Source organism: Sorex araneus, chromosome 9, assembly GCF_027595985.1.
Source record: "Sorex araneus isolate mSorAra2 chromosome 9, mSorAra2.pri, whole genome shotgun sequence".
In the NCBI taxonomy this organism is placed as follows: domain Eukaryota; kingdom Metazoa; phylum Chordata; class Mammalia; order Eulipotyphla; family Soricidae; genus Sorex; species Sorex araneus.
Genome location: NC_073310.1, coordinates 4358916 through 4384814, shown reverse-complemented (window position 1 = coordinate 4384814; position 25899 = coordinate 4358916). Strand labels below are relative to the sequence as shown.

The 25899-nt window shown below is 66.8% G+C and overlaps 3 protein-coding genes across 9 annotated transcripts in view; 1 reads left to right on the top strand and 2 right to left on the bottom strand.

Moving 5' to 3' along the window:
* The window catches only part of ACAD10 (acyl-CoA dehydrogenase family member 10), a 259705-nt gene that overhangs the window by 225113 nt on the left and 8693 nt on the right, over window positions 1–25899 (bottom strand). The gene's annotated exons all lie outside the window — the stretch shown is intronic.
* Window positions 1224–5832, top strand: PHETA1 (PH domain containing endocytic trafficking adaptor 1). 2 transcript variants are annotated; one of them, XM_055146616.1, is made up of 5 exons: window positions 1224–1408; window positions 2176–2241; window positions 2866–2933; window positions 3495–3638; window positions 4070–5832. In XM_055146616.1, the coding sequence occupies exon 5, from the start codon at window positions 4075–4077 to the stop codon at window positions 4714–4716; it is 642 nt and encodes a 213-aa protein (XP_055002591.1). In that variant the 5' UTR covers window positions 1224–1408; window positions 2176–2241; window positions 2866–2933; window positions 3495–3638; window positions 4070–4074; the 3' UTR covers window positions 4717–5832. The 2 variants fall into 2 exon arrangements, with proteins under 2 accessions (XP_055002591.1, XP_055002590.1); XM_055146615.1 differs by having other exon boundaries at window positions 1226–1408; window positions 2060–2241.
* Window positions 8700–25899, bottom strand: part of CUX2 (cut like homeobox 2) — a 170254-nt gene continuing 153054 nt past the window's right edge. For 5 of the 6 annotated variants that reach the window (XM_055146590.1, XM_055146591.1, XM_055146588.1 and 2 more), the window contains exons 10-22: window positions 24274–24378; window positions 22048–22239; window positions 21916–21974; window positions 21567–21615; window positions 21389–21488; window positions 20179–20841; window positions 19759–19860; window positions 17580–18361; window positions 17023–17182; window positions 16174–16425; window positions 14542–14730; window positions 13157–13430; window positions 8700–11189 (exon numbers count right to left, since the gene is read on the bottom strand). In XM_055146590.1, the coding sequence (XP_055002565.1) occupies window positions 10481–11189; window positions 13157–13430; window positions 14542–14730; window positions 16174–16425; window positions 17023–17182; window positions 17580–18361; window positions 19759–19860; window positions 20179–20841; window positions 21389–21488; window positions 21567–21615; window positions 21916–21974; window positions 22048–22239; window positions 24274–24378 (3636 nt within the window). In that variant the 3' untranslated portion in view covers window positions 8700–10480. The remainder of the gene's footprint in view (window positions 11190–13156; window positions 13431–14541; window positions 14731–16173; window positions 16426–17022; window positions 17183–17579; window positions 18362–19758; window positions 19861–20178; window positions 20842–21388; window positions 21489–21566; window positions 21616–21915; window positions 21975–22047; window positions 22240–24273; window positions 24379–25899) is intronic. The other variant, XM_055146589.1, reaches the window with a different exon arrangement.

The window sequence follows — 25899 nt, the reverse complement described above, 5'->3', positions numbered from 1 at the left end:
GGAGTGCCGCCAGCAGTCCCCGGCGCCTTGCCTTTGGCTTGGCTTTGATTAATGGGCAATCTGTACAGATTTTCACGGGATAGACAGCAATTTTCTCCGGTAGCTTCCTTATTGGACTGGGCAGCTTATAAAGCAACCTCAGCTCCCCCTCACGGGCGTTCCTGGCTCAGCCAACAGCTGGCAACGTCCTGCGTAAGGTGTGCAGGGAGATCTTAGACCAACCGGCTTCAGACAAAGGCGCCCGCACGGTCAGCCACGCGCCGGCTTGGAAAACCTCCAGCTAAGCAGTGCAGACTGCGGGCGCCCTGGGCGGCCCCGCGGCCCCTCACCTCGCCTCTCCCTGCCCCGGAGCCCTCTGGGTTGGCCAGGGCTGTCCTTGCCCCGGTGCCCACCTGCCCCGCAATTTCTACAGCACCCTCTCCCAGCCCTCCTACCCAGGCCCGGCTGTCAGCCTGCCCAAGCAAGATCACGTCACTGATTCGGGCCGGCCTGGGTCACCCTACGTGGTGAATGAAACCAGTCGGAGGATTCTGGCCTGCCTGTCCAGTTACTCTCCTGCCCTGAGGCAAGGCCTCGGGCGTGCTTGGGGAGGGCAGGAAATCCCGCGCGGGGTGACCTGGGATAGGGGAAGGCAACAGAGGTTCCTCCAGGCCCAGAGCAGGGACCGTGGGTCCTGCAGGGAGTTTGTCTTTACAGTTCTAAGTCCCTCCCTCAGGGGTTAAATGTTCTAGGAACCCCAGTCTGCTCGGTTCCAGAACTTTCCTTCTTCACGGGGACAGGTGCACACACATGGTCCAGTCCCCAGTCACTTTGTCGGAAGGTCCCCAAATGCCCTGGATTCAGCTTTTGTCAACAAATCACAAATCTGACTCAGTTGGCGTGAATTTTCAAATTCAGTAGGACGTTAAGTCGGCCCAAACTGCCAACACCACCAGGGCCCGGCCTCCAGCATAGGGGGCTCGGGTGTGAACCACCCAGGGTACCGCCCTCCCCCAGACCCACCACCCAGGGTACCGCCCTCCCCCAGACCCACCTTCTGTCCCTACTCCTAGGAGGCAGGAGGACTCTTTCCTGGGAGAAAGGAGTCCTGGAATCGGTTCCTTTAAGAACGGCTTCGGGGGCGGGCTCACCAGGGTGAGGGGCGGAGATGGCCAATCGTAGGGCGGGAAGAGCTCGGGGGCGGGGCCGGAGCGGGTGGGCGGGGCCTAGTAAAAGGGGCGCGTCGCGCCCGCGGCCCCACAGGGTCCCCCCGCCCCGCCTCCTGCCGTGAGCCGCGGGCCCGCGGCTGCGCCGGCCCGGCCGCCCGGAGACAAAGCAACGTCGCCGCCAACCAGCGGGTCCCGGGCCATGGCCCGGCCGTGCCCCGGCCCCGCGCTGCCCGCCCCGCCGCCCTAGGCCGCGCCGCGAGGTGAGGGCGTCCGGGCAGGGCCGGGGAAGGGGGCCGGGCAGGGCGGGGCGGGGGGGGGCGCTGGGCAGGGGCCGGGCAGGGCCGGGGATTGGGGGGCGCTGGGCAGGGATCGGTCAGGGATCGGGCAGGGGCTGGGCAGCGGCAGGGGCAGGGGCCGGACAGGAGGTGGGCGGGGGGCGGACAGGAGCTGGACAGGGGGCTGGGCAGGGGCCTGGGCAGGGGCCGGGCTGGGGCTGGGCAGGGCAGGGGGCAGGGAGGGGGCCGGGCGGGGGCTGGATTGGGGCTGGGCAGCGCAGGGGGCAGGGCGGGGGCATGAGGGGACGCGACTCGGGCCACGGAGAGGACCCGGTTGTGGCTGCCGCTGGGCTTGTTCAGCTGATGGCGACCCCAGCCCTGGAGAGTGGGGGGTCTTGGTTTGGCACCCACATGCCACCCTGCCCACCCTGCCCGCCCCGTCTGGGGCTCTCGCTGTCCTTCGGGAACTCAGGGGCCAGATGGCCGCCCAGAGGTGGCAGCTGGGCTGCAGCCCTGCTCTGAACTCTCTCCTGGAAAGGCACTGCCGGGTTCCCCGCCTCGGTTTCCCCACTCTCCAGGGGTGCAGGCCAGCTGTGTCCCTGGAGACTCGGGCTGATTATTGGCCTTTGGGGACAGGCACCCCGCTGGGCTCCCAGGCAGCTGTTCCAGATGGACTTCTGAAGCCCCCGCCAGCTGGCCGGCCCTGAGTGTCCCCCTCTGGCCAGGAGGCTGAGAAAATCTCTGGTTTCCAGGCAGCTACACTGCGGTGCCCTCCCAGCTGTTCGCCCGCCGGACGGAGGCCGCAGCCGCGGAGGCTGGTGAGAGGCCGTCTCTTCCTCAGGGTCCCGGTGGAGGGAGGCCAGGGCCGGCCGGTTTCCTGCTGCGTGGCACGGCCGGTTGGATCCGCCGTGCCCGGGCTGGACTCTGAACCTGGACGGGGCAGTGAGTGTGGAGATAAGCGGGCGCCAGCCCTCCCGAGCTGCCGCGTCCCGCCCCCCTTTCTTCTCACTGGGCCCGGGGAGGCTGGAGGGGCGGGAGGTTGCCCCCCCCAGCCCCCAGCCCCCAGCCTTCATGGAGAGGGACCACCCAAGATCAGGACCCCCCCCACACACACACACTTGTGACTTGGGGCTGTGGCCTGGGCCCCAGGGGAGCCGCTGACCCTCGTCTCGGCTCCCACACCTTGGGGCGGGCGCTGCAGAAGGGTCCGAGCCTTGCGTGTCCTCTTGCTGGTACCGGCACCAGCCTGTGGGCCAGACACGGGACCGTCACGCTCTCCCGTGAGCCTCTCCGTGGTGGGGAAAGGGCTTCAGGGGGCCGGGGGCGGTGCTGGGGGCCGAGTGGAGGAGGGGGCCGGGGGCCGAGATGGGGCCGGGGAAGAGGGTCGCTGGCCCCAAGGGGACTGCGGGGACAGTGGGCCTCAGGAGTCCCGCCCCGTGCAGGTGTGGAGGCGGCCCATCCTGCCGATTCCGACCCAGGGAGGAGCACGTCGAGACGGAGCTGAGAGGCGGTGAGTGGGGGGTGGCGCCCATGGGAAATGGGGGCCCCCCTGGGGGTGGGGGGGAACCAGTCACGGTCCGCAGAGTGAGGAGAAGAGTTCCGGGTCAGGCGCCGGGACCTGAGGGGCTCTAGCCTGAAGCAGCCCCTGTGTCAGGAAAGGCTGAGCTCAGGTACTTAGTCAGGGCCCCTGCTGCCTCTCCCAGGAAGCCTCCCTGGACTGCTGCGGCAGGTGAGGTGAGGGGGTGAGGAAAGGGCGGATTCCGGCGGCCAACTGCTGCCTGGAGTGGCGCCAGCCGTATTCCTTTCCCCTGGGCCCTGAGTAAGACCCCGCCCCAGCCAGGGAAGGCGCGTTAGATGAACACCTACTGCATCCCTTCTCTTGGACATGTAGTTCCACGTCTGGCGAGGAGCCGAGCTGGGATATTGGGAGCACGTGGCGGGGTGGGGGTGGGGGTGTCCTGAGAGAGCATGGACAGTGGGTCCTCCCTGGGCAGTGATGACCCCTCAGGTGCTCCTCGGGTGAAGGGGGCAGAATCGCCCCAGGCACCGCCATGCTCTGCCCTGCCCACAGCCTCCCCAGGGCACAGGGCGCCTTGCCCTGCCCGCTGCCCGTCTCCGGAGCCCCGCACCGCGCCTTGGCACCCGCCCTCCCGCTGCCAGCGAGACTGCCTGTAACCGGAGGGCCTGTCACCTGTTCCACGCCCCCCCCACCCCGGTAAGAGCAAACATTCTCCCGCCCTGGCATCCCCGCGCTTCCTGAGGTTCCCCGGTGCCAGGACACGTCCGGCCCCCTCCCTCGGTTCCTGCAGTCCCGTCCACACCGTGTGCCGGGGAACCCCCCAAATACTGCTGGCCCCGGTATTGCCGGGGCGCACGGCGGTGCTGGGGGCCGATGGGTGATTTTTGCAGGGACCCCTGCAACTCTCCCACGTCCACGCCGCCCCTGGCCACGGCCCTCGATGGCGAAAGGGACGTGACAGATGGGCCGGCCCAGGGTGGGGACACCAGTCGGCCCTTGGCCCCGCCCCGCCCGTGTGTTGACCAGGCCGGGTCACGCCAGGCGGCAGCGTCGGTGCCAGGGGGGGCCTGGGGAGGCGACTCCCGGGGCGGGGGCGGGAGGTGACAGCCTGCCCGTGCCCCCCGCAGGCAGCATGAAGCTGAACGAGCGCAGCCTGGCCTCGTACGCCACGAGCGCGGCGCCGGCCGACGCGCAGGGCTTCCTGCTGCAGCGGGGCCGGCACGCCGCCTACCAGCGCCGCTGGTTCGTGCTCCGCGGGAACGTGCTCTTCTACTTCGAGGACGCGGCCAGCCGCGAGCCGCTGGGCGTCATCGTGCTGGAGGGCTGCACGGTGGAGCTGGCCGAGGCGGCCGTGGACTTCGCCTTCGCCGTGCGCTGCCCCGGCGGCCGCGCGCGCGCCCACCAGCTGGCGGCCGAGAGCCAGGCGGGCCTGGAGCGCTGGGTCAAGGCGCTGTCCCGCGCCAGCGTCCAGTACCTGCGCCTGCTGCTGCGCGAGCTGGAGCGGCAGCTGGCGGCCGCGCAGGCCCACGCGCCCCTGCCCGCGCCGCGCCGCCCGCGGCCGCCCCCCGCCCGGCCCCGGGACAACGGACGCGCTGCCTGGGACGCCGCGCCCCCCGGGGACCCCCAGGCCCCGCCGCGGCCGCCCCCGCGCCGCCGCGCCCCCGAGCCCCTCGCGCCCCCCCACGGCGCCCCCTTCGCCCAGCTGCACGAGTGGTACGGCCGCGAGGTGGGCGCCCTGCGCGCCTGCTGGCAGGAGAGCCGCGCCCGGCCCTGAGGGGGTCCCCCCGGCTGTGAAAGGCTGGGGGCGCCCAGCCCGGGACCTGCCCGGTGACCCCCGTTTCAGGGGGCTGGTGCTTCAGGGCATCCGAGGAGACGCGGGTGCAGCCCGGCCCGGCCTGGCAAGGTGAGCAGGTGTCCGCCATCGATCCGGCCCGGCCAGCCCAGGAAGGCCCGAGTGTCCTGGCGGCAGCAGTGACCTCTGGCCCTGGGCCACGTCCCGGGCTCTCCTCAGCTGCCCCAGGTCCCTCTCCCGCGCCCCGCGGCCGCCTGGTGCTCCAGACCTCAGGCTGGTGGTGGCCTGAGCTGACCTTCCAGCACATTCTCCCAGGGAGAGGCAGCCTGGGATGAGCAGAGGTGGGGAGACTTGTCTGTGCCCCCCCAGCCTCTCTGGGCTCAGCCCCCCGCATCCCGGTACCCCTCTGGGCCCCAGACCTCGCACTCCTCCGCCCTCACCCAGCGAGGGTCTCGGGGGCCCGGGCTGCCCCGCCCTTCAGCTGGGTCATGTTTACAGTCCTCACACGGCCCCTCTCAGGACTCCCCACCCCGACCTTTATTCTCCAGAGGCCTCCTCTGGGCTCAGGCTCACCTGGCCCGGGCCCCCCAGCCTGGGGAGCCCCGGAAGCGAATTGGGGGGCAGTCTGTGTGGGCAGCTGCCAGCTCACTGCGGGTTCAGTGACTGGCACTTTGGTTTTAATTTAATTTTGGATTTTTTAGTACTTGGGGCGTTTCCTCTCTCCTCCGTGCCCCCAGCATCAAAGCTGGGGTTTTCACGAGTGTTTCCTGTTGGCTGCAGGAGGGGCTGGGGTGGGGGTGGGGACAGGTGTACCCCCCCGCCCCTGCAACCCTGAGACCAGCAGGCACGCATCACTCCTGTCTGAAGCCAAAGCCCTGGGGTCAGGCCTCTCGTCTAGGTCGGCGGGTAGGGGCTGCCCAGAGCCCAGGCCCTGGCCTGTGCCACCGGGGCTGCCTGCGGGATGGGTCTGGCCCAGGTCCAAGTTTACAAGCTTCATGGTACGACGTCCCCCACCCCCCGCCCCCCCACCTCCCTCGGGCTGCGGGGGAGGGGCGCCCAGAGTCTGGGCCGGGGTAAGAGCAGAAATAAAAGTTGGTCAAGTGATGGCTGTGGCGTCTCTACCTCTCTCTCTCTCTCTCCCCTTGTTCCTTTTCTGTGGGGTCTTACCTGGCAGTGCTCAGGGCTGACTCCTGACTCTGTGCTCAGGGATCACTCCTGACAGTGCTCAGGAATCACTCCTAACAGTGCTCAGATTCCTCCTGACTCTGTGCTCAGGGATCGCTCCTGGCCATGCTCAGGGTTGGCTGTGCGCACGGTCAGCACCTTCCTGACCCCCTGCCCTGCCTGTCCGCCCTTGGCCTTTCTCTCGACTGCAGGGCCTGGCCAAGGCAGGGGGCAGCCGCTCGCCGTGCCCTGGGGTAGGGCTGGCCTTCGCCCAGAGCACCCGAGCTCACAGCTGCCAGAAAACCACGGGTGGGAACTTGGGGCGCCTCTGGAGGAAGGCGGCCCCTCCCAGGGCCGGGGGGTGGGGCTGGGGGCAAGCCCGTGTGGGGCGCACGGAAGTTTCCAGCCCTGCTCTCCTCACCCGTGCCTCTGGGGGCCGCCCCGAGCTGGGGTGTGGTGTGTCCCGAGGGGGAGGCCCGGGCTGGGTTCGGGAGCAGGGGTCCGAGGCCAGGACGGTGCGTGGCTCAGCGTCCCACTGCTCTGCCAGTCCGGGGAGACCCTCCCCCACCGCGTGGGAAGCCTGGCTCGGGCGAGACCCTGCAGCGCGGGCCCCCCCCCCCCCCATCTCCCTGGCGTCCCGGGAGCGCTGAGTAACCCGGCCCCTTCCAGGGACGGCGGCGGCGGGAGAGGGCGCAGAGGAAGTGGCTCCCTGCGTGGGCTGAGTCAGGGCACTGCCAAGGGCGGGGTCTGTGGCCAGGCACCGCAGGCCATGGAACGGGGGTGGGGCGGGGGAACAGGTGGGGCCCCACAGGTGGGCCCGCACCTGCCAGGCCTCTTGGGGCTGAAGGCGCCCCAGGGCCAAGGGAAAGGGGGGCGCGGTTGGCCAGGACGTGAGCGTGGGGCGCGGGCGTCGGGTGTGGGGCCGGGGTTCCGTCCTCAGGAAAGCAGGAAAGCCCAGGCAGGACCGCGGGTGCTGGGGGCACTGTGCCTGGGCAGGAGGTGGACGGCAGGGAGGGCTCGTGCCTTGCACAGACCGTCCCGGGTTCCACCCCAGCACTGCAGATGGTGCCCTGAGCACTGCCAGCTGTGACTCAAAAAATGGAAAAAAAAAAAAGAAAAAGTCTTCACCTGTTCAGGTTTTGGGCCATATTGAATGTTTTCAGAAGGGAGTTTTCTGAGGAAAATGAGGTGAGGCCCTACGAAGATGCAGAGGTTATGGCTCTTCTTGCTTCTAGAAAGGGGCTCGAGGCAGAGCTCCTTACTGTTCTCCGGAGGTAAGTTCTGTCTGATGGCTGGCGCCATGGCAGCCACGCTGTGACCCCAAGGCAGGCCCCTCTAGGGGCACTATTTCCGGTGGGAATTAAGGTCTACTTGAGATCGCGTCTGGGTGACTCGATTGTCGGATGCTGGTGCCCGCCTGCCCTCTGCCCGTCTTTCTGTTTGAGCTAATAAACAGCCTCGTGTACACGTCTCTGGAGCTTCAGGTGGCCCCTCTTTGGTTTTCTGCAGCCAGAGGCTTCCTCCCTGATGGAGGAGCTCGGGTGGGGGTAGCTGCTCGCTCACAGGCCCCTGCTGGGTGTCCCTCTTGTCCACTGCTCCACTGCGTAGGGCGAGATCAGGGCAGGGGCAGGGAGACTGTCCTGTGGGAAGTGGCGCCCTTGGACGCAGCCAGTCCGGGTTCCATCCCGGCCCCACATAAGGTTCCTCTAGCAGTGCCTTGAGTGATCCCTGAGCACCGCCGGGTGAGGCCCCAGCCAGGCAACCCCACCTGGGGGCTGGGACAAGGGCCCCGATAGGAGACCAGCGTCTGGCCCCCACAGGCCGGGGTCACTTGCCTTTGGACTCTGGGACATCCGCCCTCCCAGGTGACGCTGCAGGAGGCAGTTTCCACCCGGGCTCCTGTGCGGGGTCCTGGCCGCGGTGGCCAGCTCAGCCCTGGACGCGAGCCCTAAGATCCTCCTGGACCCATGCTTGTCGCACCAGCCCTTCACGTCAGGGGCAGCTGGCCCAGGCCTCGCCGTTCCTGGGGTGCGGCCAGGAGCATCCCCCTCCCCTCCGCCTGGACTGGGACAGGCCCCGGCCAGTCCCCCACCCCCGCCTGCCCCCGTGGTGGGTGCGCGGCCACCCCCGGGAGAGTGATGGGAAATGAGTCAGCTCCTTCTCACCAAGGCAAGCGGAAAAACGGGTGCTGGGAAGACACAGGAAAAGCCGTGCTCACGGGTGAGTAACGCCGGGGTTGGGGAGCCCCCACTGGACTCTCAGGCCCCACCGACTAAGACAACCTCCCTCCCGCAGCCCAGAGGCCTCCCTGGCAGCGTGGTGCCCTGGAAATGCTGTCATCTTCCCCATCCCGGCACACCCCCCTCTCCCAGTGACCTTCCCAGCTGGCCGCGCTCCCCCACTTTACAGATGAGGAAGCTGAGGCTCTCGCCCCCTGGAAGCTGCCCCTGCCTCCCCTGCATTTAGAGAGGGATGCAGGAGGCAACCCAGCAGCCGCCCCAGCTTCCTGTGTGAGGGACCAGCTCTGAAGCCGCCATCCTCCGTGGCTTGGCCCTGACAGGGCCCCTGTCAGCCCAGGTGCCCGCAGGCCGGGTGGGCAGGTGGGCCAAGGTCATCGGAGCATTTCCGGGTAGGACGCCCTCAGTTTCCCGGAGATGCCAGGCGACACGGGGTCTTTCCACCCCAACTTCCCCGAAAACGCCCGTGTGAGGCAGCTGCCTCTGAGGACGGGGTCCCCCTGCCCCGACCCGCCTGCCCGATTTGCACCCCCAGCTCCGGAACAAAGCCAGGACTCTCGGACATTATTATACAATTCTGTATTGAGTGACGCACTTACAGAACGTGTCCTTTTTTTGTTTGTTTTGTTTCTTTTAATCTCAAACAAAGTTCATCAATCTCTCATAGAAATGGCGTGGCGGGCGTGAGCAGCCGGGCTCGCGGCGATGCTCTCCGGAGCGACAGGACTGAGACCTTTTGCTTGTGCGGATCCCGGCACCCACGGGCCAGCTCGAGCTCTCCCGGAGGCCCTGCGGCTCCCCCGGCAAACATCGGCGCGTCCCCCCGCCCCCACCCCTGGCTGTCTCTGCAAACGGGCGGCTCGGGGCGCTCCCGTGTTCCAGACTTGGCTTACTCTGAAAATTGGTCACTGTTTCCTAATGTCAGAATATAAAAATACCTTCCTCTGGATAAAAATGGAGACAGTGGAAAACCGTGTCAGTGCAGAGCCCGGGGCGGGCGCGGCGGGGCCTGCCTGCAGCTCGGAGGGTCCGTTGCGGTGACGGGTGGGCAGAAATGATCCCAATGGCCCTCGGTCGCCCCCTTCTGGCCACTGGGCTTTGCCTTCCTGGTTTCGAAATGTTCGAGGCCGCTCGGACCCCTCGGCCAGCCGGCTCGGCCCCTGGTCCCTCGGGCACCCACGACGGTCGCCCACTGTTGATGGGATTCAGCTGGGGCGTCGCCCAACTCAGCCTTCCCTGGGGGAGTTTGGAAGAGAGAACGGAGACCCCAGTCACCAACAAAGTGGTCTGTCCCGTCTCATCTGGGCATCTCCCCCCGGGAATCGTGGAAGCTGGCGGGGAGTCAAGTCTTGGCTCCCCACGAGTCCGAGTGTGGAAGGCAGGTGGGTGGGCCCAGACACGGGGTCGGCTGGGGCGGCTGCGGTGCAGTGAGCCATCTCGCTCTGCCCCTGCGTGGCTCGTGGTGGCAGGAACCTTCCAGAAAACAGCACCAGGGTCTGTGTGGGAGGGGTGGCGGCGAGACGGGAGCTTTGGCGTCCAGGCGGGCGGCCCCGCCATCGGGCGCTGGGTGGGATGCCCACGGCTGCTTTGTGAAGCACGCGGAGAGGAAGACGGGCCTGGCCTTGCCACGACCCCAAGTGTCCCCCAGGCCTCCGTGCCTGGAAACACACATCAGACACGGCATGGCCAGGGGTCTGCACGGTGGCGAGGCGGGACGCGGGCAAGGCCCACTTGGCTACGGCCCGACCCCCAGGGCACGGAGGGTTTCATTTAGAGTCTTTCGGACTGGATCTTTTCAGCACGGCGGGTTCCTGGAAGGGCAGGAGCGAGGCGCGGTGTCTCACAGACAGACACGGGAGGGACAAAAACACTGCAGTTCAAAGGTCATCTACATTTTGGTCAATCTTAGAGTGTTTCGTGATGGCTTTGAGCAATTGTCTTCTTTTAATCTCATCTAGTGGCAAAAACAAAACAAAACAAAAACACGACACAACTTCAGCGGGCCCTTGGCGACAGTTGTGACGACATCCTGATTTTATAACTCTCTGTAATATCAAAACCGCGGCGGTGGGGAATAGATTCCAAAGGATCCTTTATTAAAATATCTAAAAGAGGTCTATAAATATTTCGATTTTTTTTTCTTTTCTAAAAGAGTTTGGAGTTTTCAGGTGAGAGCGCGGCGCCACTCGGCTTCTGCCTCCCGCGGAGGCCGCGGAGGGTGGAGAAGCGGGTGCCCGGTGGGTGCGGGGCCGCGCCCCGTCACCATCACCTCAGGAACCAGGCTCACGCCGGGCAAGGGGAGGGCGTCACGCGAGGGCCGCCTGGGGGGCCCCCGCCCCCGGCCCTCAGAACTCCCACTCCAGGCCCTCGTCCCGGTTGGCCGCCCGCTCCAGCCGGTAGATGATGCTGTTCAGGTTCGCCATCTTCTCGTGGCGCCGCTGCAAGCTGGGGTTCACCTTGGCGCTGGGGTGCAGGGCCCCGGCCGAGTCGGCGGCGGCGGGGCTGGCACTCGGCACTGTGGTGGGGGGCGCGCCGGGTGGGCAGGGGGAGAGGGGGCCGGAGGAGGAGGGCGCGGGGGACGCGGAGGGCGAGTCTCGTGGCGCGGGGCTTTGGCGGGGGGCCTCGGGGGCCGGCGGGCACCCCGGTGGGTCCGGGTGGGGCGGGCCCTCACCCTCGCGCTCTGGGGGCCCCGCGGGGGCCGTGGGGAGTCCGTCGTTCCCCGGCGGGTCGAGAGGCGCCTCCCAGGGGGAGCTCTGGCTTTGGGGGGGCTCCCCGGGGTCCCGGCAGCCCTGCTCTGCGGGGTCCTCGTCCGCCTCCTCCTGCTTGACCCTGACGGCGCCGCCCTGGCCCGGGGGTGCGGCGTGCCCCGCGGGACCCTCCGGCAGCTCCAGCTCCTTCCCTGAGGGCTTCTGCTCCTCAGGCTCCGAGTCGGGGCTCTTCGGGGTGGGGTCCGGGTGGGGGTGGCCGGGCGGGAGGACGCCGGGGCCTCCACTCGGGTCCAGCTCTGGCTCGTCCGGGCTGCCCTCCACCAGCATCTCCCGGCGCATCCGGGACCTGGGGCAGAGACGGCGGTGAGCGAGGGCGGGGACCCTCCCCGGGCGCCCAGGCCCTGGGCCTCTCCCCGCGGGCATGTCCCCGTAAGGGGCCGACTGCTAGAACATTCGGAGCTACACGCGTGGCCTGCCTTCTCTGTCCCGTGTGGGGCCGGGACCCAGGGCTTCACACAGGCAGGCCAAGCGCATCCCTGCTGGGGCAGCTCCAAGTCAGACCCGGAGGGACCCGACTCACGTCTCTCCTGGACAGACTCACAAACAGCGACACAGAGGGAAGAGGGACTCCAGCCAGGGCCCCGGGTCAGAGGGCACGGGGGCGGGGCGTGGCCCAGAGAGGCCTAATGGCCCGTCTGGGGCCCACAATGCAGCCACAGCCTCTGCCCACGGGCAGCACGGGTGAAGGAGGCACCGAGAGACGGACAGACGGATGGACATGGAGTCAGTGTCAGGCCCCTGTTCTGCTCCGGGGCCAACGCTCGGACCCCTGCAGCCACACTTTGCCCCTGGGGAGGTCCCTGCACAGCCTCCCAGGGTCAACGCCCGTCTGGCACCTGGGGTCAGAGGTGCCCACATTGGGGACACCCCGGGGTCACGCACACCTTAGAGGGGACCGGGCTCTGCCAAGGACAAGAGCGAGGTCTTCCTTTTCCTCAAGTGTCCGTTACTGCTGTGGTCAGGCTCGCGAGGCCAGCGCTGACACGTGAGCAGGACACCCGCCCTGCACTGCCCTTCGCTGCTGGCCTCCAGGGCTTGTGCTTGTCTTCTCTGGGCCGGCACAGAGCTGGCTCTCTGCGGACCATTCCCGGGCCTCTGTGGGCTATGTTTCTGCTGAGGTGCCAGCTCCTACTCAGCCTTCAGAACCCGGCGCACGGGGCCCTCTCCTGCCCCTCCCGTGGCCCTGAGTGCCTGGGGTCCTGGATGTGACGTGGCCCGTCATTCCTGAGCACCCAGGGGTGGGACTCGTCTCTCACCCCACGAGCTCGCTGCAGGAGCGTGCTGGCTACTAACGGCATGGCCAGCTCCCACAGAGAAGCAAGGGAGAGGGCCTCCCAGCTGCCCCGGTAAAGAGGGGGTCCGGCCTCTGCCACCTGTCCCGGGCGGGCCCAGAGCTGAGAGCCACACGGGCTCAGGGCGTGCTGCTGCCGGGCGCTCTCAGGCCCTGGGCCACACTGGGAGGCCGGGGGCTCCCAAGGACACGAGGGAAGAGGCCTGCCTGGGGCGCCCCTGGGTGTGCAGAGGCTGCCCTGCCCACCCACTCAGACTCCTGACCGCGGCGTGGTGGACAGTCTCCGGCACCAGACACGTCCTGCCCACGAAGCTGGCCACCTGGAAGATGACCCAAGAGCCCAGAGGGCACAGCGGCCACTGCAGTGAGTCCATGGCCCGAGCCCGCCCTGAACTCCGGAATGCAGACAGACGTGGGGGAGGCCACAGACATGCGTACACACACACACACACACACACACACACACGAGTCAGCCCTACCCAGACACACACACACACACACACACACACACATACACGAGTCAGACACACACACACACACACACACACAGTCAGCCCTTCCCAGACACACACACACACACACACACACACACACACACACACACACAGAGTCAGCCCTTCCCAGACTTCCCAGATGCAGACACACACACACACACACACACACACACACACACACACACACACGAGTCAGCCCTTCCCGGAAGGCCCGTGGCACGAGAAGGGCAGTGGCCACAAGCAGGCCAACGCTCCCACACACCGCGCTGGCTGTCACTGGCCAGAGGAATGTTCCGGAGAACTCTACCAAGCAAAACCCACCAGTTCCCTCCAAGGCTCGGGGAGGCACAGAGAACGGCACCAGGACGCGCGTCCCTTTTCGCTCCCGTTGTAAATCCCAAGGGCCGGGCTTTCGTCCCCCTTCCCCGCGGGCCACGCGGGCGGGGCTGAGCCGGCCCCGCGGCTCACCTGTAGTTATGGAACCAGTTGATGACCGTGTTGGTCTTGAGGTTGAGCTGGAAGGAGAGCAGCTCGATGGTCTGCTGCGAGGGGTAGGGCTCCAGCTGGTACGCCCTGCGCAGCGCCTCCTTCTCCTCGGGCGCCAGCACCACGCGCGGCTTCTTGATCTGCAGCAGGCTCAGGTCCTGCGGCTGCAGGCAGGGGCTGGGGCACTCGGAGCGGGCGGCCGGGGACTCGCTGTCCGAGCCGGTGCTGATGAGGCCGTACCTGCGCTTCAGGTAGGCTGGGGCGGGCGGGGACGGGGCTGAGGGCCAGGCGGGCGGCCGCTCACGCCCAGCCCCCCTTTGCTGTTTACCCGCATCCTCCCACTGCCCGCACCTGCCCCGTGGCTGCCCCCGAGACCCCTGACTGAGCCCCGGAAGCCCGTGGCCGCGATGCCAGCAGCAGCTGTGCCCACTTCTGAAGTCTGGTCATTAGCACCTCAGGGCACAGAGGGCTTAGGAGGGGCCTGGCCACATTCTCTGAGCTTCACTGCACTGGAGCCGGGCAGCTCATTAACCCGAGCGGCCAGGAACTGCAGGGACAGGTCACTGTCACTGTCGGACAGTGACAGCGGAACCCTTCAGAGCCCAGACGTGGCGGGCGGGAGCTTCTTCCTGCCAGGGGCCCCTGGATCTTTCTAACATCCTGCCCCGGCGGGTCCCATGATGGACCAAGTCGGACCCCGTGTCTGTATCAGGGTGTTAATATAAGCCTTGCAGCAGAATGAGGCCCAGAGAGGGCCGGCGCTTGCCCAGGCCCACACAGCTGGGACGGGCAGGCCCAAGTTCCTGGCTATGGAGCTGCCTGGAACCAACAGTCCTTCAACCGACCCCGTGCCCCCAACGCCCAGGAGCGCCGCCGTGGCCAGGCTCCACACTTGCCTGCCTGCCCTCTGGGCGCAGAAAGAAAGAACAGAAGTGGACAAGGCCGAGGAGGCGTCTGCCCCTCCCGCCCCCCAGTGGCCACTTCCCGTTTGCTGGTTCTGGGCTCTGCTTGGTTCTGGAGACGCCGGGACAGGCTAAGGGCGGTCTCTGCAGGGGGTGGGGGGGGGGCGAGGGAGGAGCAGAGCATTCGGGGGCGCAGGGGGTGACCTAAGACTCTGGAGCAGCCAGGTCTGTGGGAGGCAGGGGGCAGGGCTGGAGAAGGGTCCCCGGGCCGGGCCACTTTCCTGTTTTGTTTTGGGCCACACCCCGCGGCGCTCAGGGGCTCCCAGCCGAGCTCAGCAGTGCTCCCCCGGCGGCGTTGGGGGGCTCCTATGTGGTGGGGGGGTGGTTCGGCCTACTTTCTGGGCTGCTTTCAGCGGTGGTGTGTGGCGTGGGCCCCGCCCGCAGCCTGCTCCGGCCCGGCCTCACCTTTCTTCTCCAGCTTCTTCATGTCCCTCAGCTTGTCCACGTTCTGTGGGTCGTTGAGCCACAGCTGCATGCGGACGAAAGGCTCCCGGCCCTTCAGGCTCAGCTTGTGCCAGGGCTTGGGCCGGGACAGCAGGTCAGACACGGAGCCCTGCGTCAGGCCCAGGATGCTCTCCCCGAACAGCCGCTGCCCTGGGGACGGGGAGGGCGCGCTCAGCTGGGCGCTGAGCCCCACCCCCCACGACCCTCGAAACTTGAGGCTCTTCTCCCTGAAGGGGCCCTTGGCATACCGGCAAACTTCAGCCGTGCCTCGCCGGGCACTTTGCCCCGGAAATGCCAGTGCCTGGATTCCAGCCCTCAAGGCTTGCCCCAGGGCACCCTTCCTGGGGAGGAACCAAGATGGGCCAGCAGGAAGTGGGAAACCCTAGCTGCCCATTGAGGGGGTCACACTTAGTGGGGGGCACCCGGGGTCTGCAGCCCTGCCACGGTGAGACAGGAGGGAGTGTCCTGATCCGATCTTTCCCAAGGGGCCCCTCCCAGGGGTTCTCGGCCAGTGTGAGGCGTGAGGTTTGGGCCCTAGGCACGTGGTGCTGGGACCAAGCTCAGGGCCTTGGGCCCGGAAGGCACTCGCCATCTCTGCCCAGCAGGGCACGAGAAACAGGAAGTCAGGGAACAGTGTGTGTGTGGCTCCGTCTACGCGGCAGAGAGAACTGCAGATGAGGTAGGCGGGCGGCCACCACTGCGGGCAATGGCGAGCGAGCGGGTCCATTTCTGCCAGAGGAGCGCAGGCCTCCGGCATGCCCAGGCTAGCCCTGAACGGGTTTCTCTGGCCCAAGGCTGCTTCCTCTGTAGCCTCCTTTTTTCTGTGCTGTGTCTTTTTCTTTTCTTTTTCTTTTTTTTAGTTTTACTCGTTTTTTTTTTGCTTTTTTGGGTCACACCCAGCAATGCACAGGGGTCACTCCTGGCTCATGCACTCAGGAATCACCCCTGGTGATGCTCAGGGGACCATATGGGATGCTGGGATTTGAACCCGGGCTGGCCGTGTGCAAGGCAAACGTCCTACCCGCTGTGCTATCACTCCAGCCCCTAAATTTTACTCTTTGGGTCACACCCACGATGCTCAGGGATTACTCCTGGCTCTGCACTCAGAAATTACCCCTTGCGGTGCTTGGGGGACCCAATGGGATGCTGGGAATCAAATCCAGGTTGCCCACGTGCAAGGCAAACGCCCTCCCCGCTGTGCTTTGGTTCCAGCCCCTGGGCTGCTTATTTTTGCTTTAGGGCCACACCTGGTGGTGCTCAGGGCACTCGGCCGCGTACAAGGCAGCCGCCCGCCGCGCTGTGCTACTGTTCCAGGGACAGGATTTTAAACAATAAACATCTTCTCATGCCAGAAGCGTCACGAAAAACTGGCGTCTGTGTCCCGCACCCCCTGGGGATCAGAGGGGCCGTGGGCCCTGTGTCCCAGCAGAGCCGAGTCTCAGTGAGCGGGGCTCCCGGACTCCCTTTGGAAGGCAGCTGGGAAAGCCGAGGCCGCAGCTGCCCAGCACGCACCCCTGGGCCCCTCTCGGGGTGGGGGGCCCCGGCCCACTGAGGCTGCTCCAGGGCCCAAGGTGGCGCCCGGGCCCCGCGTACCTAGGTTGTTGTCTGTGAGGACCTCCTTGACCCTTTTGGTGATGGAGTACGTGTCCAGCTCGGGGGACATGGCCACCATCTCCTGGATGCCGCCCGCGGCCTGGCCGCCCGCGGGCGTCTTCCCGCCGAGCGAGGGCTGCTGGTTCTCCTTGCTGCTCTCCAGGGCCAGGCTCAGGGGCTCCTGGGAGCTCTTCTCGGGCTCCGGGGGGCTCGGCGGCGGGGACGGTGATGACCTGGGCTCGGCAGGACTGGCTGTGGGCCAGACAGGGGCGAGGGGTCATGGCCATCGGGCCAGACACGGCGTGGAGCGGCCTGGCCCCGTGTGCCCTGTGCGGCCCGGCCACACCCATGCCTTTCCCGTCTGTGCAGATGCTGTGATGGAGACGTGAAACCGGATCCAGGCGTGTGGGGCCGTGGCGCTCGCGCGCACAGTGGTGGGCCGGGCGCCCGACTCCCCGCCACGCGGGGCTCTGCGGCTGAGCGTGATCGGGAACTGCAGCTGCCCAGTGGCCAGAACTGTCCCCATAGGGGGACGCTTCGTTCCCGCCACCCTGGCACCTTCTTGGAGTGGGTAAACCGAGGCTCAGGGAGGTGTCTATCTGTCTGGTTACAGGGGGCTCCCACGCCCTGTTCTTGAAGCCCCCTCAAGACTGTCAGGGGGTCCCCAAATCACTGCGGGGGGCTCCTGGGTGACACCTCCCACCCAGGCCCTGCGGCTCTGGCACCATGTGCCTTAGTGCCGGGCACACAGGAAGTCGGGGAGCAGTGGGGGCGGAACTTCCTGCTCTGCCTCGAGGCTCCCCGGGTGTGTATGCGGGGACTGTGCCCGTCGCAGGGCGCCGCACTCACCGTGGGAGGCGCTGGGCTGCGGGCCGGCGGGCGGGCCCAGCTGGTCCGAGAGCCACAGCTGCATGCGGATGAAGGGCTCCCGCCCCTTCTGCGTCAGCTTGCTCCAGGGTTTGGGCCGCGACAGCATGTCGCTCACGCTGCCCTGGGACAGGCCCAGCACCTGTGCAGGAAGGGTGTCAGCAGGCCCGGGTGACCCGCCATACCATAGCCCTGTGCTTTCAGACTCTCAGAAACCACCTCCTCCAGGAAGGCTTCCTGGGTTGCTCGATTAGGTCATTCTCTCTCCCCCGTGTCTGTAGCCTGGCTGCTCCCCTGCCAAGGGGAGAGCCCTTAGCCCTGGCTGGCAGGAGCTGGACTTCCTTCAGGGTGGCTGGTCCGTGGGAGGGAGAGGACCCCGGAGCAGGGGAGGGTTGGGGCTATTTCGAAAGCCTTTCCCGGGGTCGGGCAGACCTGTGCTGAAACGCTGCCCTGGGCCCGTGCTTGGCTCCGTGCTTCCTTCTGCACCCCGCGGACGCCAGGGCTGGGCCACCCCGGGGTGGCAGGCCTCGGCCCCTCACCTTCTCCCCGAAGATCCTCTGGCAGATGCCGTTCTTGGCGAGCTTCTCCTTGACCTGGCGCGTCAGCTCCAGTGTGTCCACCTCGCGGTACATGTACAGCTCGTACTGCTCGGGGGTCAGCGGGGGCACGGTGGGCTTCAGCGAGCGGGGCACGTAGGCCGGGAAGTAGGCCAGCCGCCCGCTGCCCGCCTCGGCGCCGCCCCCCTCGGACTTGAGCTCGGTCACCCGGGGGGGCTCGTCCTCCGGGGCCTCGTCCTCGGGGGTGGGGGCTGGGGCCTCGTCCCCCCGGGTCCAGGCGCGCCCACCGGGCTGGCCGGAATAGCTCGAGGAGGAGGAGGAGAGCGAGGGCGACACGGAGGCGTAGGGCCGGCCGAGCAGGCCGCGGTCCGAGGCCCAGTGGTGCTCGAAGTAGCCGGCGTCGCCGATCTCCGACTTGACCTTGCGGATGATGCTCTGCACGAAGGCGGCGGGCGAGAGCACGGGCAGGGGCGTCTGCGTGGCGCTGCTGCTGGTGCTACCGCCACCCCCCAGGCCGCCGTCCTCCTGCTTGACGTGGGCTGCGGCCCCGTTCTGGCCGGCGGCTGCCGGCGTGGGCCGCTCCGGGGGGGACGGGGGCACAGAGCGACCCCGGGGAGCTGCCTCCATCTCCAGCAGGGCCTGTTGCTGGGCCTGCATTTCGCGGCGGGCCTGTTCCAGAATGTTCTTGATGGCATCTTCCGAAGTGCTGGCAGAGGCTGAGCCATTGGCCATGCTCAAGGGGGCCGAGGGGTTCTTGGGCTCACCTGCGAGGAGGGGCACAGAGGGGCCCAGGGCCAGGGTCAGGGCAAGGTCCGAAAGGCAAAGATGGCAGCGGTACCTCGAAGCATGAGGTTACACCGCCCGCAACATGGTGGGTGGTGTCGTCACCACCAGGGGACAGCCACACATGCACGGGACTGCCAGCGGCCGGGGAGATTCAGATTCTCTGGCCCTGTGCTCTGATGCACATGTGCCCAGATGGCCAGTCCTCTGGACAGGCGGCAACAGCCCAGACCTAGGCTGTGGAGTATTACATGGCAGTGTAAAAGGAGGCCCTGGACCAGACCACCTGCACCTGGGCAATGTGTGAGAAAGACAAGTCCCAGACGAGCCACGGCGGACCTGCTCCCTGCAGAGCTCCCGAGCAGGGACCATCAGCCGGATCTTATTTTGTGGAAGCCATTTGTTCTTGTGGGGGGCAGGGGGCTCTCAGTCACCCCCAGCGGGGCTCAGGGAACCATGTGGTCCTGGGGATGGAGCAAGGGTTGCTGCGTGCAAGGCAAGCCCGCCAGCCCCCTCACCAGCTCCCCAGACCCAAAACCTTTCTTACACGCGGGAGCACAAGGGCTGCTTGAACAGCCGCTCCCCGTGGCCTGCAGCGGCCCTGCCATGCCATACCCACACGGACCTCCCTCTCCCAGCCCGGACGCCTCTCAGAACCAGCCCTATCACTTTTCTCAAGGATGACGGCACCCTTGTGGAAGGTGCCAGGTCCCCAGCCCGCGGCCACACGTGGCACCTGGAGAACCCAGCAGCGAGCAAGCAGCTCGCAGACCGCGGCCCACGGACATGACATGACAGGCCAGAACAGACACGCTGTGACGGAGAGAGAGGGGCAGGTGGGCCCCATGCCTGACCCCTGCACACCTCTGGGGGCCGTACCCCACGCCGCCACTAGGGGGCAGCCGACAATGCGAAATGGAGTGGGAGCTGCACCAGCACCCAGGACTGGCACGGAGCGGCAGGGACACTGACTCGGACCCTCCAGACCGGGACGGTCACAGCAGCAGTCATTCGGGACTCAAACACAGAAGGGGACGCGTCGGCCGTTAGGACAGCCGACCTCTCGGAAATCAGCACGGCCCTGTGCTTGCTATAAAGAAGGGACGAGGGAGGCACAGAGATGCCGAGTAACTCGCCCGCCCCGAAAGGGTGGTGCCACGAGCCTGGCACCCCAGAAATGTGGGGGGACTTGCTCAGAGGTCCAGACACCGTGACCCCTGTCCCTGGGGTGTTTGCGCTGGTCATGTCACTGAGTTTGGGGCTGAAATGCCAGTGCTCGGTCGGTGCCTGTGGAACTCTGGCCCTGGCGCTCTGCAGCCGAGGCCCCGTGTGTGGCCGCAGGGTGGGCGTGGGGCAGAGGAGCCCCGGCCACACTCACCCCCTCTCTGGGACTCTATCTCCTTCTTGGCCTGCTCCAGGATGCTCTTGATGGCGTCATCCGAGCCGGTCTCGGGCGTGCGGATTCGGGGGGTGATGCTGCCTGGGGGCGGGGCAAGGAAGGCGTCAGGCACGGCGGCCTGCAAGTGGGACCCCGACAGAGCCATGGGACAAGCCACACGGTGACCACAGGGCCGGGATCGGGGCAGGATCTCACGGCCACACAGAGGGGCAGCCGAGGCGGGGCCACAGCAGGGCGCGCCTGAGGAGGCACTGGGGGTGCAGGCAGGCTGGGGAGCCCCTCGGGGGCTGGTGAGGTCAGACCCCGGTGCCCCCCCGGGGGTCTCCACAGTTGTCCAGGCACCGAGGCCATCAGACGGGTAAACTGAGGCACGGCTGTGGGCCGCCCCGGGCTGCTCACCTCGCTGCCGCACCTGGATGGTCCTCAGTGCCAGCACGTTCTGCTCGTCGGCCAGGAACTGGCGCATCTTGATGAAGGGCTCCTTGCCCTTCACCGTCAGCTTGCGCCAGGGCTTGGGTCGTGCCAGGATCTCGCTGACGGAGCCCTGGGACAGCCCCAGCACGTAGTGGCCGAACACGCGCTGCCCGATGTTGTGCTTCAGCAGCTGCTCCTTCACCTGGAAGGCGATCTCGGCCGTGTCCAGCTGCTCCTCGTCCGCCCCGGGGCCCGCCGGCCCCCCGCCGCTGCCCTCCGCCAGCTCGGGGCCCCCCGGGGGCTCGGGGCCGGGCGCGGGGGTGGCAGGGGCCGTGGGGGGCTTGGCGCCGTAGAAGGCGGGGGGGAACACCAGCAGGCCACCTGCCTCCCCCTTGAAGGCGGTCGGGGCCACCAAGTGCTTAGGCAGCAGCGTGTCCCCCGCCAGCCTCTCCCCCGGGGCCAGGTTGGGGAAGGGGGACAGTGAGAACGTCCGGGCGCCGTCGGGTCCCAGGCCCGGGCCCAGCAGGGGCTGCCCGGGGGACAGGGGGTCTTCAGGCCCCGGGGGCGGCGGGAGCTGCGGAGGGGACGGGAAGGGCTGCTCCGGGCCCAGCGAGTCCTTGAGGGGCTCGTCCTCTGCAGGGTCCTCCTCTAGAGCGTGGAGACGGATGGACGGACGGACAGAGGGGAGAGGAGAGACAGGGTGCAAGGGACACACAAATGGGGGCAGCAAGAGGGAAAAGAGGAAGAAGACTCAGAGAGGGGTGGGGACAGAGATAGAGAGACAGACGGAGACAGGGAGAGAGAGAGAGAGACAGCAACAGACACAGCAGGGCCGGGATGTGGGGCAGGGTGGGGGGCACTATAGGGCTCAGCAGGAAGAAGCCCCCACACAGCTGCTGCTTTTTCTCCCCACCCCCAAATCCTCATCCTTCAGGTCTAGCCCGAGAGCCAGTTCTGAGGGGCCCCTGACCCAGGTGGTTGGACTGGCCGGCACCCCAGTGGCCTGCCCACGTCCTGGGCAGCACCCACCCAGGCGCCCCATGTTTCCCCGGCACAGCACAGCCCGCGGTGGGCAGCGGGTGGCCCTGCCGGTGCCTGTGGGCGAGGGGGAGCTACGGACACGGCGGCTCCCCTGTGCACGCACCCCTCCTCCCTCCGCTCTCCTGCCCGCGCTGGCCCCCAGCGTCCTCCCTACCTGGGCTGGCCAGGAGTCCCGGCTTCTCCAGCAGGAACTTCTGCGCGGGGAAGAAGGCCTCCTTCGCCAGGAGCAGCGAGTCCTCGGGCTTGGTCATGCTCTGGGGGGATGAGACGGGGAGCTGGCGGGGGGGCCCAGGGGCGGGGGGGCCCGCGGGGACGGGGGCGGGGACACTCACCGGGGGGAGGGCGCACGTGCTGGAGGCCAGCTTCATGGCTTTCAGGATGCTGCCGGGAAAGCGGGGCCACGTGAGCACGCAGGAACGACTTCCCTGGTGGGCAGCGAGGACCCCCCAACCCGACCCCCAAGTAACACCAGGCTCGTGGTCACAGCGGCTGAAGGCAGCGGGCTGGGAACTGGGGGTCTCGCGGTGACCCCGGGTGCGGGACACCCTGCTTTGTCTGATCTACATCCCCTGACGTCCAGGGTCCTGATTGCCTTCTGCCGCAGGCCACCTTAGTGGGGGTCCCAGCACGTGGTGGGGGGATAAGCGGAGCAGAGGGGGGCTGTGGGGCCGCCCCGCATACCTCAATTCCGTTTTGATCTCCTCGTAGTCAGACTGAGCCTGGAGCTTCTCTTCCAGCTTCTGGAAGAGTCAGAGCGCGGGTGAGACCGGCCCGACCTTGCGCCCCGGCCCCCGGCCCCGGCCCGGCCCCCACCTCGATGGCCTCGGACTTGGCGGTGAGCTGGCGCTCCAGCTCGGCGATCTGGTTGGCCGACGCCTCCTCCAGCTCCTGCAGCGAGTTCTGCAGGTGCTGGGCGTCCTTCAGCAGACGCACGATCTCGCGGTCCTTGGAGGCCAGCGCCGCCTCCAGCCGGGGGCCCGAGCACAGAGCGAAGTTCACCTTGTCCTGGGGACCGAGAGGAGGGTGCTGAGGGGGTGGGTGCAGGGCCCCCTGCCTCGATACCCCCAAGCCAGCGGGAACAGTGCGAGCGTGTCCCCGCGGGGTCGGTGCTTCCTTTCCCCTCGCGGGCATGGCAGGGGCACATCCACGGCAGCCTCTCTGCCCGTCCAGCCCCAGGAACCCCCACATCTGCGAGAGGGGCGAGTGCGGGGAACGACGCTGCGGAGCAAAGGAAGACCCCAACTCTGGTCTGGGGGCGGGGGCCGCAGTCAGGCCAGAGCGCGAGTGTCGAGCACGTGTGGTTCGGTGACAGCAGACGCACCAGGCGGGACCAGGCAGGCGGGTGAGGACTGAGATGAGGACTCTGGGGGGCACTGGTGGTCCCACACGGTGTTGGGGAGCCAGGCGGGGTCGACTTGTGCAAGGTAAGCACCTGAACCTCTTGTACTATTTCTCTGGTCCCCAAAACATTTGTTTGGAAAGAACAGAAAAAGGACCAAAGAGATCGTATGGTGAGGAGGGCGCTGGCTCTGCACGAGGCCGGCCTGGGTTCGATCTCTGGCACCCCATATGGTCCCCTGACCCCGCCAGGAGTGACCCCTGGGAACAGAGCCAGGACTCAGCCCCCAGCCCCACTAGGTGTGGTCCCGTGTCCCCATAAAAGGACAGAAAAGGAAGTGGTTTATGGGGGCTTGGCAGAGGAACAGCACGGAGGGCCGGGGGTCCTGAGTCGGATGTTCCCTGAAACCTCAGGCGGTGAGAAGGCGCCAAAGGGGAGGGCGGGGCGCCTGCCCTGGGAGGGGCCGAAGTCAGTTCCAAAGGAATCAAAGAGGGACACCCGGGAGCGCCAGCAAGCCGGGCTGCTCTTCCTCGGAGATGAGCGCCAATTCAAACAGGAAGCGGATGCCATTAACACATTAAATTAATTAGCACTGAGCGCCACTGTTGTGCTCAGGAAAGATCACCCCCCAAACCAGCCAAGTTCCCCGAGGCTGATTAGCACCAGCATTAGCCGGGTTCCACGGGGGTTAATTAGGAGCCACGGGCGGAATCTCGGGGCGCGTCCTCGGCAGCTCCCGCCTGTCCCTGTCAGTCTCTGTCAGCAGACACTGGGCACACGGGCACTTGCACACTGCCCCTGGGGCAGGGACACGGGTGAGATAACACACGCGCCTGCTGGAACACGCATGCTGGCACGCGCACATACAAACTCATAGGCAGCAAGGAACTGTGCAGATGGACACACACAGACACACGTGTGCTCTAGACACCCCACACACCAGCACGGCGGGATGGGGGCCAAATGTTTCCCGCTGAGGGCCAAGATCCCAAGTGGGTGGGCCACGCAGAATGCTCTCACGCTAGCCCTGTGGGGAAGGGCTGACGGATACAAGTGGGGAAACGGAGGCACCGCTAGACTGAGGCCCCGCTGCTTCAGATGTGGTCACACGCCTGCACAGCAGCACATGTTCATGGCTACACGTGTCAGGTGTGAAGGAAAAGACAGGGGTGGACATGCGGGGGTGTGTACTGGCAAGAGGAGAGGCGTGCAGGCTGCTCCAGGGCCATGCGGGGTCTGGGGTAGACCCGGGACTTGGGAAGGACCCGTGAAGATGCCCAGAGAAGACGCAGGAGCAACAAGAGGGCTGTGTGCTGGCTGAGACCCTCGGCAGGAAATGCCCCGGTGCCTTAGAGCGGCACCGGTGAGGAGGGCGGGGGGAGGTATTGTGACCGGCTGGTCTTGCGGGAGTCGCAGGACGAACGGCTGTCATGGCTGCGTGTGGCTGTTGGGGAAGTCCAGCCGAACCACCTGGGCACGGCCAGGAGCCAGTGCTGACCTCAGGCCGGGCGCTGTCCGTCTGCAGGGATGGCGCCCGCAGGACTGGCGGTCGACAGTGACCCCTGGACTCCGTCACCCGAGCCGTGGGGCGGTGTGACCAGCCCCGGCATCCGCGGGAGGAGTGACGCCCACTGGCTTCCGGGACCACCAAGGTGTTGCCCACGGGGCCTCTCCCCAGCCTCCCCTCCCCACTGTCTTACCCCGCTGGGCCCCTGCGGGGAGCAGCAGGCCAGGCGGATGGAGCTGTTGACGGAGGCCAGCTGTTCCCGGAGAGTCTCCACCTCCCGCTGGGCAGCTTCTGCGCGCTGGGGGGGTGGAGGGGGGGGAAGGTGGTGAGTGTGGCTGCTCTGCACCCGCGGAGGCAGGACCCTCCTTCTCACCGCAGCCCCGTCCTGGAGACCGGCCGCAGAGTGCGGGGAAGGGCCAAAGCAAGCAGCACCCCAGCCCACATCTGAGCCAGGAGGACAGCGCCAAGTGCTGGGACCTGCACCCGGGCGGTTGTGGGGCGGGGGGGACGACTGTCAGGGTGTCCCACCACACCCAGAGGGGCCAGGGGGCAGATGCAGTCTTTTTAATTCTTTTTGGGTCACACCCGGCAATGCACAGGCGTTACTCCTGGCTCTGCACTCAGGAATTACCCCTGGCGGTGCTTGGGGGACCCTACGGGATGCTGGGAATCGAACCCGGGTCTGCCGTGTGCAAGGCAAACGCCCTCCCTGCTGTGCTAGTGCCCCAGCCCCCAGGTGCAGTCTTGATGATGTAGTACACTTTGCCCACCTTTCCGGCCACTTCAGTCAGAGAGAAAACCTCGGGAGGCCAGATTCAATCCCTGGCCTCAGGCCACGTGGGTGTCTTCAACGTGGCACCCCAACCCACTAACTGCCGCAGATGCCCCAAGAAGGCCACTTCCACTACCTGAGCCTCAGTTTCCTTTTGTGAAAGAGACAATGCAACGTTGCTGAAAACCCTCTACACCAGAGTTCGACAGGAACTGAGCCGACAGACACTCTGAAGTCTCCCAGTTAAGGAAGAAAAGCCTGGTGATGCGGCTGAGCCGGGTTCGAGTCCCAGCACCCAGTATGGTACCCTGAGTCCCACCGGGAGTGATCCCTGAGCACAGAGCCAGGAGTCTCGCACACCTCTGGGCATGGGCCCAAAGCCAAACAAAAAGAAGCCTGGAAGGAAGCACTGAGGACGAGGGGCCCCCGTTGTGTCTGCAGGGGGAGTTTCGCCCCGCGTCCCGCGTCCAGCAAAATCCATCTCCTGATCTTGGCTCCGGAGGTCAGTGTCCCTCTCTGTCAAAGGGGGGGTCGTGGGTGCTGGACGCGGAGATGGACGCCACGCCTGAACAGCTGGGCCCTCACCTCACCACCGGGGCGGCCAGAAGTGCCCACACGCGGGCTGGGGAAGTGCAAAGGGCCGCTGGACCCACTCTGCGGCTGGCGAGGCCACTCCGGACACCAAGCCGGCTTCCACCCAGACCCAGGTGACAAAGCACTCGGTTCACAGCACGTGCCCTGTGCCCCCAAGGGCACTGGCAACCCCACGGGCACCCCGAGTCTCCTGCTGGTATTTGCCGAGTTCTGGAAATGGTTCAGGTCAGTTCGGTTTGGGGTATGTGGGTTGGGGAGGAAATATTTCATGCTTCTGAGCAAATCTGATGGAAACGTGGCATCTGGGCTACACGGAAAGCCCTGGAAACCCACTTTCGGCTCATTAACTGGCGAGAGCCCGCAAGACGGACTTCCCTGGGGGCGTTTCCAGACCCTTGGAGAGCTGGGTTTAGGGGTCCTAAGTCTTGGGGACCAGAGAGATAGTGCAGGGTC